The sequence below is a fragment of the Neopsephotus bourkii genome, unplaced genomic scaffold, assembly GCF_033783945.1.
Source record: "Neopsephotus bourkii isolate Nb327-2 ecotype Australia unplaced genomic scaffold, CSIRO-AGI_Nbou_v1 NB_838, whole genome shotgun sequence".
Taxonomy (NCBI): Eukaryota; Metazoa; Chordata; class Aves; order Psittaciformes; family Psittacidae; genus Neopsephotus; species Neopsephotus bourkii.
Genome location: NW_026901334.1, coordinates 1,706,224 through 1,724,731, shown reverse-complemented (window position 1 = coordinate 1,724,731; position 18,508 = coordinate 1,706,224). Strand labels below are relative to the sequence as shown.

The following is an 18,508-nucleotide window of genomic DNA, read 5'->3' as shown; positions in this document are numbered from 1 at the left end:
GACGTCCGGCCCCGTCAATAGGCGTGGCGGGACGTCGCCCAGAGGATGGGCGGAGCCAAGCGGCTGTGGTGGAATGTGGCGGCGGCGACGCGGGCGGCGGCGGCCCAGGTTTGGGGCGTTGGGGGTGGGGAAGGATTATGAGGGCTGTGGGGCTGAGATTGTGGGGTGGGAAGGGGGTTTGAGGGCTTGTGGGGATGGGAGAGAGGGCGGGGGTTTGGATTTTGGGGGTTGGAAGTGGGGGGGGCGGGCTGGGCCTGTGGGGTTTGGGATATGGGGGGTTGTGGGGCTGGGAGAGGTTGTGAGGGATGGGGGAGCTATGGGGCAGGGAGGGGATATGGGGGATCGGGATGCGGGGGTTGTAGGGCTGGAAGGGGTGGGCGGGGATCGGGATGTGGGGCTGTGAGGGGTGGGGCGGGGGGTGGTTAGGCCTGTGGGGTTTGGGATATGGGAGGTTGTGAGGGATAGGGGGGGCTGTGGGGCAGGGAGGGGATGTGGGGGATCAGGATGAGGGGGTTGTGTGGCTGGAAGAGGTTGTGAGGGATAGGGGGGGCTGTGGGGCAGGGAGGGGATGTGGGGGATCAGGATGAGGGGGTTGTGTGGCTGGAGGAGGTTGTGAGGGATGGGGGGGCTGTGGGGCAGGGAGGGGATGTGGGGGATCGGGATGAGGGGGTTGTAGGGCTGGGGGGGGATCGGGATGTGGGGCCGTGGGGTTGGCTGTGTCAAGGGCGGGACTGCCTCCAGTGACAGGCTTTGGATCGAGCATGGCCATGGGGTCACAGCCACCGCCCCTGCTCCCTCCTGTCCCCGCAGGGGTCAGGGGTGTGATGGCACCGGGGGGTGTCCCCAGGACTAACCCCCCCCCCCCATCCCCATAGCACAGCATTGGGGCTGCACTGCTTCAAGGCTCCTTCCCCTCGGTCCCCCTGTGCCAGGCCCTGCCCCGAGCCATTCCCAGCACTGCTGCCAGTGCTGGTGCGACCCCCCCGTTCTGGTGCCGCAGGTGCTGATCCCCGGCTGGTCCCGGTGCCCAGCTCGGCTCGCAGGGTCGGGGCAGCTGCAGCTTCGCAGCCATGTCCACCTTCCGGCAGGAGAGCGTGGAGGACTTCTATGAGATGGGGGAAGAGCTGGGCAGGTGAGTGCCGGGCCCCTGTGCTCTGGGGGCTTCCATGGCTGCAGCCATCCCTGCCCGAGCATCCTCACCCCCTGCTGCAGCCCCCGTGGTGTCCCTGTGCCACCTCTGTGCTATGCAGGCAGCGGGGCTGTGGGCAGAGCCAGCCACCTCCAGCAGCTGTATGTTAACAAAGGACAGTGTTCGTTCCCTTTAAACTCCCATACGTGGGCAGGCCCAGCAGAGCTCCTGTCCTGCCCGGGTTTGGTCAGGGCCCTCACTGCTGCCTGGCTCTGTGCCCATGGAACAGATCCGGGGTGAATCACTGCCTGAAAATGGGATTTAATCATCGGGATGCAGAGGCTGCAGTGGTGGTGGGGGGGGGGTGTGGGCTGGGTTTGGATCCTCCAACGCTGCCTCAGCCGCAGCAGGAGTCAGGATCTGCCACAGCTGTGGCCCCAGGGCTCCCTCGGGTGCTGCTTCCCAGGCCTTGGGAAGGAATTGAGCAGTGAGAACATTCTGGGTGGCTTCAGTGTTTGTTCCTTTAAAAGGGGGGGAGCTTCTTAGGCTTTGCTCTGGGTCCCCTTCCCTTGGAGCTTCGATGGAGCCCTGGGGATGGATGTGGTGCCTGGGGGCTGGATCCCACCAGGGCAAGGCTGGTTCTGCCCTGGGGGCGCTGCGGGTGGCCCTGGTGATGTAGGGATGTACAGAGTACGCTTGGGTCCGGGCGCCACAGAGGCTGATGACGGAGGCTGGTGACGGGACCGCACGTCACCGTGTGCTGGTGGGGATGGCCAATGGCCGGGGCAGTGGGGAGGGGACAGGGCAGCCCTGGGAAGTGGGATGGATCTGTCCTAGGGGGAAGTCGTTGAGGGGATCCTTGTGTGTCCCAGCAGAGGGCCAATGTGGGGCTCAGCTGGGGCAGAAGGGACAAGGGTGAAGTCCTGCACAGCGCCTCCCATCTCTGTACCGGTGCTGACCCCACTGCCCAGCACACACCAGCACAATGATCCTCTCCTCACCTCCTCCCTGCATCCCGCAGCGGGCAGTTTGCCATCGTACGGAAGTGCCGGGAGAGGAAAACGGGCCTGGAATACGCGGCCAAGTTCATCAAGAAGCGCCGGCTGTCGTCCAGCCGCCGCGGCGTGAGCCGGGAGGAGATCGAGAGGGAGGTGGACATCCTGCGGGAGATCCAGCACCCCAACATCATCACCCTGCACGACATCTTCGAGAACAAGACGGACGTGGTGCTCATCCTGGAGCTGGTCTCGGGCGGCGAGCTCTTCGATTTCCTGGCTGAGAAGGAGTCCCTCACAGAGGAGGAGGCCACGCAGTTCCTCAAGCAGATCCTGGACGGGGTGCACTACCTGCACTCCAAGCGCATTGCCCACTTCGACTTGAAGGTGAGGGCTTGGACATGCAGGCACCCTGAGCTCTGGGATCTCTCCCTGCCTGAAGCGTGTGGGGTAACCACCGGCTCCTGTCCCCCCTGCAGCCAGAGAACATCATGCTGCTGGACAAGAACGTGCCAAACCCTCGGATCAAACTCATCGACTTCGGGATTGCCCACAAGATTGAAGCTGGGAATGAATTCAAGAATATATTTGGGACCCCAGAGTTTGTAGGTGAGCTCCGGCTGGCGGCGTTCCTGTGGGGCTCCAGAAGCTTTGGCTTAATATCAGAGAGATGCCCAAAGCTGTGGTGTGTGTTGCCAGGGTGAGGTCATGGGGAAAGGCTTCTTTCCCCCAGAATAATCCTGTTTTCTTCCCTCTTTTCTTCTAAAGCCCCAGAAATTGTCAACTACGAACCCCTAGGGCTGGAGGCTGACATGTGGTGAGTGAATCCCCTCCCTACAGGTCTCCCCTCCTGCTGAACATGCAGGCAGCTCTGTGGAGCTTCAGCCTCATCTTCCTCTCTCTTCCAGGAGCATCGGAGTCATCACTTACATCCTGTGAGTATAGGGGGAGTCTGGGGCAGAGGGGCTCTGCAGGGCGAGTCCCCTGCTCGGGCTGTCACCTCTCTGGGGTGTCACAACCTGCTCTCACTGCAGGCTGAGTGGAGCCTCCCCCTTCCTGGGGGAAACGAAGCAGGAGACCCTGACCAACATATCTGCTGTCAACTATGACTTCGACGAGGAGTATTTCAGCAACACCAGCGAGCTGGCCAAGGACTTCATCCGCCGCCTGCTCGTCAAGGACCCCAAGTGAGAGGCAGGGAGCAGAGCTGGGGGTTACCTTGGGAGGGGGCGGTCCCTCCTGCCCCACTCTCTGTGTACGGGCAGCTCCCACATCCCCTGTCCATATGGAGTTTAGCTCTGAGCCTGCCTTTGCCCATGCCTGTCTGCTGCTTGTTTATAAATCCTGTTTATCCCCCCACTTCCCTCCTGCTGCTGGTAGGATTTGGAAACCAAAGTCTCTCCCCTGTGTCAGGCAGGGGATGAATTCTGGGATCACCCTGAGGGTGCAGCAGCTTAGCTGAAAAGGAGGGAAAATGCTATGGAAGGGGTGGAGGGCTCACCCGAGCACCCAGGAGCAGTGGTGCTGCGTGATCAGACATCAGGCAGGAGGTTCCTGCAGGCTTTTTGGGGAGTGTTTGCCATGGGGAGGCTGCATGAGGCCAAGGAGCTGACTGCAGCCTCTGAGCACAGCGAGTTCATCTGGGCCCATCTGTGCCCCAGAGGTGGTCGGATCCAAGCTGCTTTTCCAGGACTTTGACAGGGAAAGAGGCAGCGAAGCCTCTGCCCCTCGGTCACAGCCTGGCTGTCTTTGCAGGAAGCGGATGACCATCGCTCAGAGCCTGGAGCACCCTTGGATTAAGGTGAGAACTGACAGAATCGGCACTTTCTGGGTATCAGACACCCAAGGGGTCCGGGTTGGGTGTTGCAGACCATGGGTGGGTGCTGCACCTCATGCTTGTGGCCATCCCTTTCCACAGGTGATCAAGAGGAGGAACGTCCGCAACGAAGACAACTGCAAGAAGCCCGAGCGCCGCCGGCTGAAGACCACACGCCTGAAGGAGTACACCATCAAGTCCCACTCCAGCATGCCACCGAACAACACCTACATCAACTTCGAGCGCTTCTCCAAGGTCATGGAGGAGGTGGCTGCAGCTGAGGAGAGCCTCCGAGAGCTGGAGAGGAACAAGAAGTCCTTCCAGGAGGACATCGAGGCCCTGCTGTCCATCTATGAGGAGAAGGAGTCGTGGTACAAAGAGGAGAATGAGAGCATCAGCCAGGACCTCCGCCAGATCCGGCAGGAGCTGCAGAAGACGGAGGCCCTGAAGAAGCAGGCGCAGGAGGAGACCAAGAGCGTGGTGCAGGTGGCCAACGGCCTCAAGAGGCGTTACCGAAAGCTGGAGAACCACTACGAGGCGCTGGCCAAGCAGGTGGCCTCGGAGATGAAGTTTGTCCAGGAGCTGGTGTGGTCCATTGAGCGCGAGAAGCTGCAGAGCAGCGAGGGCGACGGCAGCATCCGTTAGCTGGGATCCGTTAGTTATCTCCTGCGGGATGAGATGGGATCATCCTTCCCGAGCCCCCTGCTCACCCCAGGAGCCACTCCACCGACAGCCTTTGGGCTCGCAGTGGTGTGGGGTGGCTTGTGCCTCCCTGGAGACCCCTCTTGAGGGAGCTGCAGTTGTGCTCACCTGGGGTTTGGCTTCCTGCGTGTGGCTCCTGCTTGGCTTCACGTCCCTGTGCTCCCCTGGCTGCTCCCCGCTCCCAGCCACAGTGCTCAGGGACCAGTTCCCCCCATTCCACCCAGGGCCTGGGTCTTGGAGCTGCCTGCGGGGCACTTGGTGAGTGTTACCCCGGCAGCAGCTCAGTGCCTGCCTCATGTGGCCCCCAGCATGCTGCAGCCCCATGGGTGACCCTGGCTGTTCCCCGTTCCCCCCGGGTGCATTGTCCCCCCCTGCCCCAGCCCTCGGTCCCACGGGCACTCTCCCCTTTAACAGAATAAAGGTTTCTGTGCACCGGGGCAGCCGCCTTAGCTCCTGCCATGGGAGGATGGCGGTGGGAAGGGGGCAAGGATGTGCTGTGTGGTAACAGCTCCTCTGCTGGGCCTACACATGGTGTTGGTGCTCCTGTCCCAGAGGGGTTCCTTAATCTGGGAGGAGAAGGGATTTGTTCTGGGGCAGGCGAGTTCCCTGTGGGATTGGAGGTTGCTCTGAGCAGGTTGCAGGGTGCTCCCAGGCTGGAGGAGCACCCAGCTCCTCTTGCCTTAGACCATGGAGGAGTCCTGTGGGCTCAGATTGAAGCATGGTTCTGGGAGCTGGAGAAGGTCTTTGGGATTTGGGGAGGCCCCTGGGGCTCAGAGAGGGCTCCAGGGTTTCTGGAGGTTCTCTGCCCTTTTCCCCAGGGATCTCCCTTTGGCAGGGGGCCTGCCAGATCCCAGTTTGGATGGGAACAGGGTGGATAAGGAATTGGCACCAATATGCTTGGGGCCAGGAAGAGTTGATAAGCATAGGGTGCAGCTGGTGGCTGGTGCGACGGGAGCCCCAGCCCTTTGAGACAGGGGCACAAGGTCCCAAATTGCCATTTCCTCTGGGAGCACTGCAGGGTTTCCGGCTGCCCTCAGCCCTCTGCTGATGGAGCCAAGATTCAGCTGAACTTGATCTGGGGGAATCACCAGCCAAATCCTGGCGGGTGCGCAGCATCCCTCCGGCTCGCCAGCACCCGTGCAGGGAGGCAGCAGTGGGTTTCCCTCCGGCTGAGCTCCGGGACTGGGGGAATTGCCCAATTTAGGCTTTATTTGTTGCTCCAGAGCTTCCCCCCTGGCTCCTCAGGGTGGAGGGGACATGTCCCGTGTCCCATGTCCCGTGTCCCTGTCCACGCCATTCCTTGGGCAGCCCCGTGTGCCACTGACGTCCCACCGGGTGTAGGTTTCATCCCAGACTGTGGGGCACATGAGGCCAGGGATAATTTTAGTCTGACCCCATTTTTCCAGGCCAAGGCTCTTGGCACCAGGGGTGCTGCATGGTGTGACCGCCTGGCTGGTGGCAGCTCCCGGTGCAGAGCAGGATCGGTGCCACGGCATTTGATCTGGAGTCCTGGATATTTGATCTGCTCTTACAGAACCAATTCGTCACCAGAGCCGGCGTGTGAAGGGATGTATGGAAATCCTATAGCGACAGTTGGTCCCAAGCTGTGCAAAGTTCACATAGTGCTGAGGCTTCCCAGCTGCTCCTCGTGCCACAGGTTCCTGTTTCATGCTCCCAAAGGCTCTTGGAAGGCACTCACCATTCACCCTGGCCGGCATAGGCTTCTCCCTGCAGGTATGCTGCTCTGGAGGGGTGCTGGAGGAGATCCTGTCCTGGGGAACGGCCAAAGATAACACCAGAATGTTTAAAAAGCAGGATTTGGGGTGGTTTTGGTGAGGGTTTTAAATTGCAGAGGGAGCTCAGATGGCTCTGATGCACTGGGTACCAGTGCGGGGGGGGGATACTGACCAGTCAGTGTGGAGAAATTATGGGGGAGACCGTGTCCAGGAGGCAAATCCGATGGGGATACCAGATTTCACCCACGTGAAACCAGCATGCGCTGCCTCAGTTCCCCTCTCAGAGCTGGAGCCAGCACTGCCCTGGAATGTTTTATGCTCTCCATGGGCAGGGAATACCAAAGTGCCTTTTTTAGGCTTCAGTTTCTGCCTCCTTGCAGCAGTGTGAGGTGAGGGGAAGGGCTTCTCCCTTACATATCCTCATGGAAGCAGACTGGGTTTTCCCAGCTAAACCCATCTGGGGAACCCTGAGGGAAACCACACCAGAACTCAGTGCAGAACAGAGCCAGGGCTTTGGGATTTTCCTGCTGGGAAACAAGCAATGTAATGATGTCAAACAGACTTACAAGGTACCAGTGACAGGTCACAGCGTTGCCACTGACAAACACCCAGCCCTGTAATGGTGTAATGAGAATGTTGTGGGTGTCTCCAGGCACACACGTGTCACACATGAGGAAACCTGCCTCTTTATAGCTTGTGGAAGTGTGGGTGATGCCATCACTATTCCTGTTTTGTTGCTGGCTGCAGTGTTCCGTTCTGGCCAGACAATTGGAAAATCTCAGTGTTAACACGAGGAGGAGGTGGTTGGATCCTCCTGGTGGCTTAAAGCACCCCTTGAAACCGCCTGGGCAACTGCTCACTAATCTGTGGCAGCTGCTTTTCTGGAGCACTGTTTCTAATTAAGGCATGCCCAAAACTCTTCCAGAGTGATCCGTGCTGATGCCACAGCCAAGTTATTTCAGTGCCCAGAAGATCCCTGTGCTCACCCCACGTGAGAGGTTTTATACTTTAACCCAGGAGCCTTTGGTGCGTGGTGCAAAGCACATGCTCGGGTGCAGCGGTTCAGTGGCACTTCCTATCTTTAGCCAGCCCATCTCGATAGCAGATTGGCACATCCCACCATGGTATTCCAGCCCAATTCCAGGCACAGTAGAGTGGGGAGATTATTATTAGCTTGGAGCAAGGACAGCATTGGTTCCAGGTTGGTCTTGGTGCTCTTCAGGCACGTCTCCTTTCCTTTCTCGAGCTCATTATGGTCTGTGGTGTGAGTTATTGCAATATTGTGTTTGCCCAGTTACTGCCCTGCTGCTCCCTCACAGTGGGAGGCTTCTTTAGCTCACTGACAGGAAGCCCATCACCAGAAACATCAGGAAAACTATTGCCACATTATTTTACTGACAAATTTGCTAAGAAGGGAGGACACGGAGGAGTAAGGAAGCTGTGGGCTTCCCATAAACCTACCCATTTGTAACAGCAGAACCTCCTGTACTTAGGTTTTAGAGCTGCAGTTTGCTGTCTGGCACAGTAATACAAGGGTTTTGCCCTAAATATCACCCACTTGGACACATCCACCTCTATAGGAGCCCTCTGCAGGCACGTCACCACCTGAAGTTCAGCGAGGCAGGAATCTGGGACCAAATAACATCCTCATTTGGGTGGTGAGAGGCAGAAAGAGGCTTCTGTCCAAACTTCTCACCCAGGGAGCACCCGGCTGCTGGCTGAAATGGGGCTGCAGTATCTTTATGTGCTAATTTGAGTGTGAAGTGAGAAACGCCACAAAGCAGAGCCTGACATTAAACTGGTTTCATACTAGCACATTATAAATAGCTTCAGTGCTGTTCCCCTCCCACCATTGCATGGAGAATCACACTCTCACTGGGACTCCTTAACCAGGGTTCCCAGTCAGGGTTACCACTGAAACCAAGACAGTGACACAGAGTAGGGCTGACACTTCAAGTGTTGTGTTTGAGGAGTTCTGTGCCTGTTCCTCTCACAGGAAAGGTGACTGACATTAAACAGGACCTCAGATAAGGACTTGAAATGGGTTTTTACTGAATTGAGATGTTACAAGCAAGCTGTTACAGACAGACTCCATGTCTGCAGAAGCACATGAGCAGAAGAGCCAGTTTTTCTCCCAGCGCAGCTCTACTTGTTCATTATAAAAATGCACTTTCAACTTTGGGATAAGCCAGAGGAATACAAAATAAGAAAGTTAAAAAACCAAAAACAAAACACCAAACCAATCCTGTCTCTCAGAGGTGTGAATAAGTTACCTTCATTCTTCAATTATATACAAAAGATACTTTCCAAAGGACAGTATAGGATGAGTTTACACAAATAAACCCTCCTGCCAACTGCAGTACTATTTACATCGTGCTGTACACAGGTCTTCCAGGTCTTTGAGATCCTAAAAAGCAAAAGGGGAAGTGTGAGCACTGGGGAGCTGGAGCAGGTCATTCCCCAGTCAGCACCTCTTGTCCCACCCCATCTATGGTGGGACCATGTTTACCTGTCAGCAGTTCAAAAGCTTGTTGTGAATATCCTCAAAGACTTGGTTGTAGAGTTCATCTCGGGACTTTAGCCCATCTAAATAAACTGAAGGAAGAAGATGTAGGTTTCTGATCAGAATAAATTCCTCTAGATCAGTTTTAAAGTATTTCAAATTGACCAAATGGAGTAAAATTTTCCAATTGGAAAATTGAAAACCCAGAACCATCCTTAAAAAACTTGTGCCCCACAAAGTCTCTTATCCCACTAAAGAATGTGGTTTGTCTCTTTTAATATGAAACAAAGGGAAGAAGTCCTGAGCTGTAAAACTGCATGTGTATCTGTACAGAGAATAGGCCAGGATTAGAGCTTCCCAGTACAAACAGAACCTTTGCCTTGCTGCAGTTCAAGTTCCCATGAATTAAATTACTGACTTCCTTAAAACCCAAAGCCCAGGGCCAGTGTGCTTGGGTAGGGGCTCACCAACATCAACACCACAGTCCTCCATTGCTTTCCTGTGTTTCAAGTACATGGGCCAGACGTGTCCATCAAAGAGACCCGGTGGGTCAGGAACGGTGTAGTTACGTGTACTGCAAACAGCAAAACAGGCAAAGGACATTAGGATGTGTTATCCCTGCCCAGGACAAGATGTCTTTAAGGTCCCAACCCATTCTGTGATGTGCGGCCATGGGGACAGCGCTGCCTCTTGCACACTGCAAGAGCCTGAAGCTGATCTAACAGCTCTTCCTTGAACTGATGTTTACAGTCAATTGTCACAGTCCAATTTCTCATCAATAGCTGTCTGTTCTGCACCAAGTTTATTTAGTGAATACAGAAGCTGCAGGTGGCCAATGAAGGTGAAGCAATCTCCAAGGGTTTACTGATGCTCACAGGGGAGGAGTTGGGCATGTTGAGCCTGGAGAAGGGTCTCCCCCTTAGGGAGACCTTACAGCAGCTCCCAGAGCCTAAAGGGGCTAACAAGAAACCTGGAGAGGGGCTTTGGACAAGGAATGTAGGGACTTACAAAAGAGTCTTCTTACCTTCTTCTCCTTTTGCACTCATCATATGGAACTGCCAGGTAGTAGCGTAAGTCGAAGAGATCTATCAGTGGTCTGGGGTAGGGTAGAAAGAAAGAAAGTGTCTATTTTTTTGTCAGAGAAAAGTTAAATCATCCCTGAAAGCCACAAAAATCTTTCTGCCTCTCCCATATTTGTGTCTGTTAGAGACAACAGAAGTGTAAGTGTCCTCAGTAAGACACAAGCTAATGTACAGTAGGTTTATTCACCATAGAACACAGGGTTTGGAGGTCAGAATGGTGCACTACATAGTCTTCTCATCCAAACACCTCCTGCTGTAGGGGGGTCAGACACTGAACTGGGAAGCCCTGGGTTGTGAACTGTGCCTCTTCTTGATCATCTGCCTTGGCAGGGGGTTGAACTAGATGATCTCCAGAGTTCCCTTCCAACCCTAATGATTCTGTGATATCCAGCTCTAGCAGAAGACTAAAGCTGTGGTCAATCTGATCTGCACTGATTTATCAAACCACCTGGCCTGCTGTGCTGCAGCACATGTGGGCACACAGGTTTAGCAAAGGCAGTTCCATCAGCTCCTGTTCTTTTCCAGAGCTGGCTCTACTGCAGCTTTCTGTGTTGTGCTCCTATTAAGCTGAAGAAACTAAACCTAGAAAAATCCTTGAAGCAAACCTAGTTTGAACCTGGTGGGACTCACAGACTTCTAAAAGCCTGGGAAGCTTGCACAAATGCTTAATATGGCATAAACTGAGCAAGATTCAGGTCCAGGACTATGGAAAAGCTCCCATTAACAAGACAGAGCTTCAGAGGTGTTTGTAACCTTCAGGAAATACCAGGAGTCACCTCGCTGGGGACATGCCAAGAACACCCAGCAGTGTGCCAGCACATTCCTCAGTTGGCCATGACAGCTGGTCCACGACTGCCATTTTACATTCAGTTTGGAAAGCTGGGATGGTGCTGACTGTCTGATGGCTCAGAAACAACTCTGGGTTTCTGAGTGTCACAGCTTGCTCTCCTGAAAGAGGTTTGTAAACAAAATTGGAGTTTGGAGCCAAGAACCTTTTGCTGGTCACATCCATAGCACATGATTTCTGCAGGTGTATATTTAGCTATTGGGAGTTTTCACTGAGTCTCCTCTCTTCCTGCCAGGCATTTTCCCCCCCATGTAAAAAAGCAAAAAGATTGATCTGTGCTCCAATTTACAGTTAATTCCTAAACTCAGTTTAGTGTCAACCACATTAATCACATGAGGGAGCTATTCCTGAATTCCAGGGGAGATTCCATGCGGAGTGGATTATCTCCTTGTCCTCATCAATGACCTTTGCAGGTCAAGGTTTAGGCCTCATGGAGGGAGGCCAGAAGGGAAGCCTGTGCCACCGCTGCTGGCTCAGTACTGATCTACAGCTCCCCATGCCTGGAGTTCAAGGGCATGCCCTAAATGAGCTTCCTGCATTACCTTGAGAAAGACTCCTCATGCACCTCGCTTTTCCCAGCATTTACTGGGAAATTTTCCATTGCACATGAGAAAAATTCTTGTGCATGATACCTCAGGACAAGACAGGAGGGGTATATTAGTAAAAAGGAGGGTTTAGCCCCGGCAGCAAGGATCTAGTGTTCTTCCCTGGCAAACTGTTAATAGTTCCCCAAACCTTACTTGTAATTATAAAGCAGGAAGCCTTCAATGACCAATATATGGGTATCTTTGGAGGCTGGCTCTTTAGAGCCAGGCGTAACATTCACCCCATGGGAACGGGCAAACTTCACTGGGTTCTCAATCCAGGCACGCACAGTGCTCACCATTGCCTCCATATCCAAGGAGTCCAACACTAGTTAGAAGAAAGGGGGTGGGTGGGACAAAGGTACATAATCAAATACCATAGAGCACATAGCTTGAAAGTATAAAATAGAATGAGCTTATTAAATTGAAATTACAGAAATTTACTGTTAAATCTTTAATAATGAAAAAGAAATACTTAGGAAAAATATACATTACTGCATCCTATAGCGAACACTGCTCTTACCATCCCATTGTTTAAAGCCGTCTTCCCCGACTTCTATTTGATCTTGTGGCTGAAATATAGTGAGCAATAAAACATTGCTGCAAACTCAGCGTGATCAGTTACCTAAGATCCGATCACAACCTGGACATTACTGCAATACACAACAAAGCAAGTGTTCACTTAACAACAGTTACAGACCCTGCTTGGGCTACATTCAAATACAAGTTCCCATTTGCACCAACCCCAGGAACTGTGAGGAGTTCCTTTGGCTTGGTCAAGCCATTTGGGGCAAAGTTCTAGGTTAGTAATTCAATATGGTGCTATTAACCAAAACAGGACAGGTGCCTGCTTATAAATCAACACATTAAAGAACTTCAAATACAGCAAGAAGTGACTGCTAAAATTTACATGTTCAAGAACAGCTGTTTTAACTCCTAACACAAATGCAGGTCAGCAAAGCAAGACACGTGGTCACTAGCTACAGCTTTACTAGCTACTTACTAGCCTAGCTACTATAGCTTTACTGGCATTTGCCAACTAAGCACGCTAATGAAAAGCTATAGATCTTTATGGAGACTCCAACAGAATTCCTTCACTTTCAGGGCTCATGTACGAGCCTGTATACATGAGGCTTGTGGCACAGCAGCTTTTCAAATGAGTGTCTCCATTTCACATGCTCCTGCAGACAGGACAAACTGATGCCCGTGTACCACACACACCAGGGGACAACAGAGGGATGCTTCCAGTGCATGGCCACATCGCTTGGGCTCCCACATACAGTGGGGTCCAGCTCTGTCCTTCCTGGGAGCCCTGCAGGGGTCGGTGGTGGGGTCCCTGCTGCTCTCCCAACTCGGCACAAGGGCACACAGCCTTTGTGCACTCAGCAATCTCTTAACTGGGTTCCTAACACAGAGCCGGCAAAGCTCCCCAATACAACTGTATTTAAAGCAGCAGAGGAATGATTAAATCCCGAAGTTTTATTTAGAAGCAACATATTTAAATAAGAAGGAAAACCCAACATGGAGGAAGTGGTTTGTGCAGAGCACAGCGAATGCCCCCTGAGAGCAGTAGTTTGACCCAGTTAGATCTGTTGTAAAGGATGCTTTGTAAAGGAAGCTTTGGCTGCAGCCATTCTGGGGGTGCAGACACTGACACTTGTGCCAGCCTCTCCTTCCCTACCCCATACAGAGGAGCAGAAAACTAACACCAGGAGGTTGCTGCTCCTAAGCCACCAAACCTGGCTTGGAAAACATGCACAAGTACACAAAACCCGGTGCGTTGGGGCCTACTGCGGCTGCCACCGCACGGACAAGCAGCAGCGAACGCTCTAACCGGGGGCTCAGCGTACCTTGAAGAAGTCATCCTGGTGCACCACGCAGCAGTTGGGCAGCGCCTTGACCAGCCTCTTGGTCAGGGTGGTTTTGCCACCGTTGGTGACCCTGCGGGGAGAGGGAAAACGGCGCCGGAGAACCGAGATCCCACCGGGAATGCCCCGGGGGCACCCTGAGGGGAAGGAGCACCCCCGGGTTTAAATTTCCCGCCTAGTGGCGCTTTGGCCCCCAATTGGCTGCGACCGCCCCTTCCCTTTCCCGCCCCGCTCAACGGCCGCGCTAAGGGAGCCGCCATTGCCGCCCCCGAGCCGGGGGAAGTCGCCTCAAGATGGAGAAGGCGGCGCGGCCCCCGGGGCAGGCGGAACACGGGCCCCGGCCGGCGTTCGCCGCTCTCCCCCGCCCATGTTGGCCTTGAAGGGTGTTAACCCTCGCCGGGTGAGCTCTAGGAGCGTCTCCAGTGGATCACCACTGAGGGAGGCTCGCTCGTTCCTCAGTGACTCAGTTTTACACCTGCGCGCCAGTTTTAAGCCAAAAGGCCTGAATAATCTTCCTCTCCAGAGATCTCAGCTCTGCGCTTATTCAAAGGGGATAAACCCCACACGCTGCCTCTAACCCAGGGGCCCGCAGCCCCTCGTGCAGCCGCGGGGATGCCCCTGCCCCGGCTCGCACACAGGATTCCTTCCAAATCCTGCTTTTTTTTGGACAAAATAAGAGCTTTTCCTACCCCCTCCATCCTATACGAAGCAGTCTGTCCTCTTTGCCTTCCAGAGAAGCTTTAAGAAGCAAAACTCAACATCTTTTGCCACAGGTGAGGCACAGTGCTCCGTCTGACCTGGAAACTGACTATCTGCTGTCTATTTCAAGCCTTTACAACCCTGGGCATGCATCACCCTGCAGAGCTCTAAGAGGCACAAACAGTCACATCATGCCTAGAACGCTATAACATCCTTCCATAACCAGATATATCCCCTCCAGCTCCCGGCTCAACTTATCCACAGCAATGAACCACAGCAAAGCAACATGGAGCCACCAAAACCAGGCACTCACCCTCCGATGCCTATGATGTATTTCATCTCCTCAGCGGGAACGCGGTAAAAAAAGAACTTAAAAACGCTGCGATTGCTTTGAATGAAACGAACCTAAACCTTTCCTCTCGTTTTCCCCCGCTCAACCCGCCCTTTCCTCCCTCTTTCATTGAGGTAGATGCGGCTTTGCCCTTCATTTATAGGGTTCCACCCGCAGCGCCCGCCCCTCGGGCCGCCTCTCCCCGCCCCGGCTGCCGCTGGAGCCCTGTGACCGTCATGAGCCGCGCTCCGCCGCCGGGGTCAGGCGCTGCCGCGGCACCTGTTCCGTCCGCCGCCCCCTGGGACCCCCCCGTGCCGTGCCCGTGCCCGCCTCCGCTATAAATAACCCCTGGGCGAGCGCTTGCTTTGCCTAACTTAGTCATTGAGGCGGGTGGAAATGTCAGTGCGGTGCCTTTGGGGGGTGCGGGAGGGTTCAAAGGGTTGGGGTTCCTTTGCCTTGAAGCCTTCCTCTCCATTCCCCCCCCCTCTCCTCTCTCCCATCCCAATTTCATTGTTTAAAACGCGTCCAGGAAGTTTTGTGCTTCCCTAAACGTATGGCAGGAAAAGTAAAGGAACTAAACGATATTTTTTTGCCTTGAAGTTTTTCATCACCCCTTTTTGTCCTCTCCCCCATCCCAATTTCATTGTTTAAAATACTTCCAGGAAGATTTTTTTGCTTCCCTAAACTTATGGTAGGAAAAGTAAAGGAATTAAATGAGCTTTTTTACTCCTTTCAGGGAAGCTGTTCAGAGAAATGGATATGCAGAGGCTGAGGACTGAATCCATTTGGACCAATATCTCCAGAACTTCTAGGAGGTGTTTCTTAAACACTTTATTCTCTGGCCATAGGCACAAATAAATGAATATATAAATACATAAATAACATAAAATGCCAGTAGCTTTCTGGAGGGCCTCCAGCTCTGCAGTTCACTCGTGTTAAGGTAGTGCTTTTTAAGGTAAGCTAACTACACTGGGCTGCTTCCTCAAGTGACAGCCTCTCACTACATGTACACCTTGTGGAAAATGGGCTTTAATTGTGTCAGGTGCTTTCAAAACCAGGGCTGCCTTGAGAGGTGTTAGGTGAAGGCAGAGTTGGCCATGGTTCTGTATGGCTTTTCAGCTCAATGTGGATTGTACAGTATATGTTTTTAAATAATAGCTTGTCTGATAGGGCTTAAACCATCCAAACCATTGTGTGCTTCTGTTCTTCCTTCTTATAAAATCAGTCTATGGAAGCATTAAAAGGCACACTCAAGGATTCCTTGTCCTATGCTTGTTTGTAAAGCAATTGTAAAAGTCTTAGGAACACAAATACCTTGATGTGTGGTGTTCTGTTCCTCCTCTTTGCTGCTTTGGAGCCTGCAGAGCTGATTCTTGCACTGTGATCTGGTGCTGATAGGCGGGTGTGCAGCACGTACGTGCTGTGCAGGGCTTGCCCCTGGCTAAAGGAGCATCCTGGCAGCGGATGTGCTGGGAAGCTGTCCCATACACTCTGGGTTTGGAGCTCTATTAGGCAGGACAGTCTCTAAATAACACAATGACCATAGAAGCCTATAGAATGTTTTAACTTTGGCAGTTAATAGTATCTCTTTCCTCTGATGTGGTATCCTATGGCTTAATCATCCCACACATTACTTGGATCCCTGGTATTTTGTGGATACCTTTTCCTCAAACTGTTTGACATCATTAACTTTTAATTCAGAACAACTGTTCCTAAACTGTGTTTAACTTGATTTTTTCTGCCTCTATTTCAGGCCTGCAGAAGTGTTTTGTGGTCTAAACTCTCGTTTGTCTCGCTGTAGCTATGTCAGTTGATCTAATAAAAGATGTTACTTTTGCCCAGAAAGCTACTTCATGCTTATCAGCTGTTAGGTCAAGGCCAGTGCTTTGATAAAATGAGCTAATCATGAATAATCATAGAACCATGGCATGGTTTGGGTTGAAGTGACCTTAAAACTCATCCAGTTCCAACCCCTGCCACAGGCAGGGACCCCTTCCACTGGAGCAGCTTGCTCCAAGCCCCTGTGTCCAACCTGGCCTTGAGCACTGCCAGGGATGGGGCAGCCACAGCTTCTCTGGGCACCCTGTGCCAGCGCCTCAGCACCCTCACAGGGAAGAGCTTCTGCCTCAGAGCTCAGCTCAGTCTCCCCTCGGGCAGGTTCAAGCCATTGTCCTGCCAATGAAAAGGTTATTAACTGTCAGAGGCATAAGATTCTGGATTTCTTGCAATGAAGATATTGAAGGCAAGACAGGACTTTAAGATAGAGCCTGATAAATTCATAATGGGATTATAGTGAATGTTTGTTTCCAGCCTAATGTGTTGTCTTAATTGTGTCTGTTTAAGGCATAGACCAGAGCTAGTGTTTCCATTGTTACTGTTTATGGTCAACATTCGAACACTCTCTGCTTGTTCCCTGGAGATGTCACTTGCAAATTGTACTTTCAGCTTAATTCTCAAGGTAACCACATAAAATACTTGTTCCAGAGAGATTTGGAGCTTGGATCCTTGATTCTGATGGAGATGTGACTCGAGTAAGTCAGACATCCAGCAGCTGCCCATCACTTTAAGCTCAGTATTCCCAGGGGAGAGACACCACGTCAGTCTTTCAGCTGATGCAAATCATCATTGGGCACTGAAGTGAAGTGGTGCATGTTTACACCAACTGAAAATCTGACCTCAGCTTAGCTCCCTGCTCAGGTTTTTCATGCCCTTCACTGTGTTTCTCTCCTGTCCATGAGCTGGGAAGGTGTCTTGGCTCAGAAAGCAAAAGGTGAACCTCAGTGTTCATTTTACCATGTTTCACCTTACCTACTAGCCAAAAATCAGGAGGCTCTGAAGTTAAAGCCAGGAGGAACCACTGGTCTTGGCTGCTCCTGACCCAAACATCAGAGTTGTGCTGATCCAAATGTTTTTGGAACATGCCATCCTCAAGGGGAGTGAAAACTGTGTCCTGCCCTCTTGGGATTTACTGATACCAGTGTGCTTCAGAAACACAGGCTGGGCTTTTTTTCATTGGAAAAAGGACGTTTTGGCCTAAAATGTGTCAGAAGAAACATTTCTAGTGCAGATAGCAAACAAAGAAGGGTTGTGGTGCTAGCAGCAGCAGGTTTTAGTACTTGCCTGAGTTGTTTGGGATCAGTGAATTGCAGAACAGTGAGGACCCATTATATCTATGAAAAATGTTCAAACTTTGTTGCTTCTAAAAAGCAGAGGAATGGAGGACAGGAGGCACATTTTGTAGTTGTGGTTGCTTTGCTTTGGCTGGGTTTGGATTTACTTTTTAAGCTCCGAGTCACAAATCTCATTTCTGTAGCCCTCAGTGTAAAAACTCATTATTTAAACCTTTTCTGCAAGGTCCTTCAGTGCTCTGGGGCCTGGGTTTGTTTTTAAGCCACTGCCATGGATTTTCTCTCACCCCTGTTCATACTCACACACCACCATAGTAAAACAGTGCTCACCCACATAGCTCACATTCCCAAATGGCCTCAGACCCAGCAGTGGCATGTCCCTGCCTGTATTTGGAGAGTACCAGCACTTCAGCTGCCTGCTGCCCCAGGAACAAAAAAACTGTCCGAAATGAGCAGTGACAGTTACACTTACCAGCTACAACAGACTTCACCCAACCTGTGAAAATATGGCCATGCAAATGCCAAGTGTTCAGAAATGCTTTTTTTAGCCACAGTTCTCAGTGAGTTATGCTTGGGGCATCTGAAACTTCCTTGTTTTGGGGCTTGTTTATCCTGCAGATACGTTATCTACTTGACCCGTCACTGGTACAAATACCATTCAACAGTGTGCTTCGATCAGGGAGAGAAAATGTGCCCTCTATTTTTAGAAGACTAATGTTTACTAAAGATTTAATGTTCATCTTCTTTGTTAAGACTAAGATAAATTGGGCAGAAGCCAGTTCAAGTATACACTTGAGCACTGCCAGGGATGGGGCAGCCACAGCTTCTCTGGGCACCCTGTGCCAGCACCTCAGCACCCTCACAGGGAAGAGCTTCTGCCTAAGAGCTCAGCTCGGTCTCCCCTCGGGCAGGTTCAAGCCATTCCCCTTGGCCTGTCCCTACAGGCCCTTGTCCCAAGCCCCTCTCCAGGTTTCCTGCAGCCCCTTTAGGCACTGGAGCTGCTCTAAGGTCTCCCCTTCAGGAGCCTTCTCTTCTCCAGGCTGCCCCAGCCCAGCTCTCTCAGCCTGGCTCCAGAGCAGAGCTGCTCC

The 18,508-nt window shown here is 52.5% G+C and overlaps 2 protein-coding genes and 1 long non-coding RNA gene across 3 annotated transcripts; 1 reads left to right on the top strand and 2 right to left on the bottom strand.

Annotated features, from left to right (window-relative positions):
- Nucleotides 1-20: 20 nt before the first annotated feature.
- On the top strand, nt 21-5,079 carry DAPK3 (death associated protein kinase 3). The gene is made up of 9 exons (XM_061355903.1): nt 21-108; nt 1,001-1,132; nt 2,151-2,511; nt 2,604-2,733; nt 2,893-2,941; nt 3,033-3,059; nt 3,159-3,311; nt 3,880-3,925; nt 4,043-5,079. Exons 2-9 carry the CDS (start codon nt 1,071-1,073, stop codon nt 4,583-4,585), a joined length of 1,371 nt encoding a protein of 456 aa, XP_061211887.1. The 5' UTR covers nt 21-108; nt 1,001-1,070; the 3' UTR covers nt 4,586-5,079.
- Nucleotides 5,080-5,833: 754 nt separating this feature from the next.
- LOC133213589 (uncharacterized) lies at nt 5,834-7,221 on the bottom strand. Its single transcript, XR_009725844.1, has 2 exons — nt 6,945-7,221; nt 5,834-6,414 (listed from the first exon to the last, which is right to left on the bottom strand). It is a non-coding gene; the product is annotated as an uncharacterized LOC133213589 (long non-coding RNA).
- A 1,189-nt stretch (nt 7,222-8,410) lies between these two features.
- On the bottom strand, nt 8,411-14,357 carry NMRK2 (nicotinamide riboside kinase 2). Its single transcript, XM_061355902.1, has 8 exons — nt 14,275-14,357; nt 13,245-13,335; nt 11,918-11,966; nt 11,551-11,722; nt 9,906-9,977; nt 9,349-9,455; nt 8,888-8,973; nt 8,411-8,785 (listed from the first exon to the last, which is right to left on the bottom strand). Exons 1-7 carry the CDS (start codon nt 14,298-14,300, stop codon nt 8,891-8,893), a joined length of 600 nt encoding a protein of 199 aa, XP_061211886.1. The 5' UTR covers nt 14,301-14,357; the 3' UTR covers nt 8,411-8,785; nt 8,888-8,890.
- Between the last annotated feature and the right edge of the window lie 4,151 nt (nt 14,358-18,508).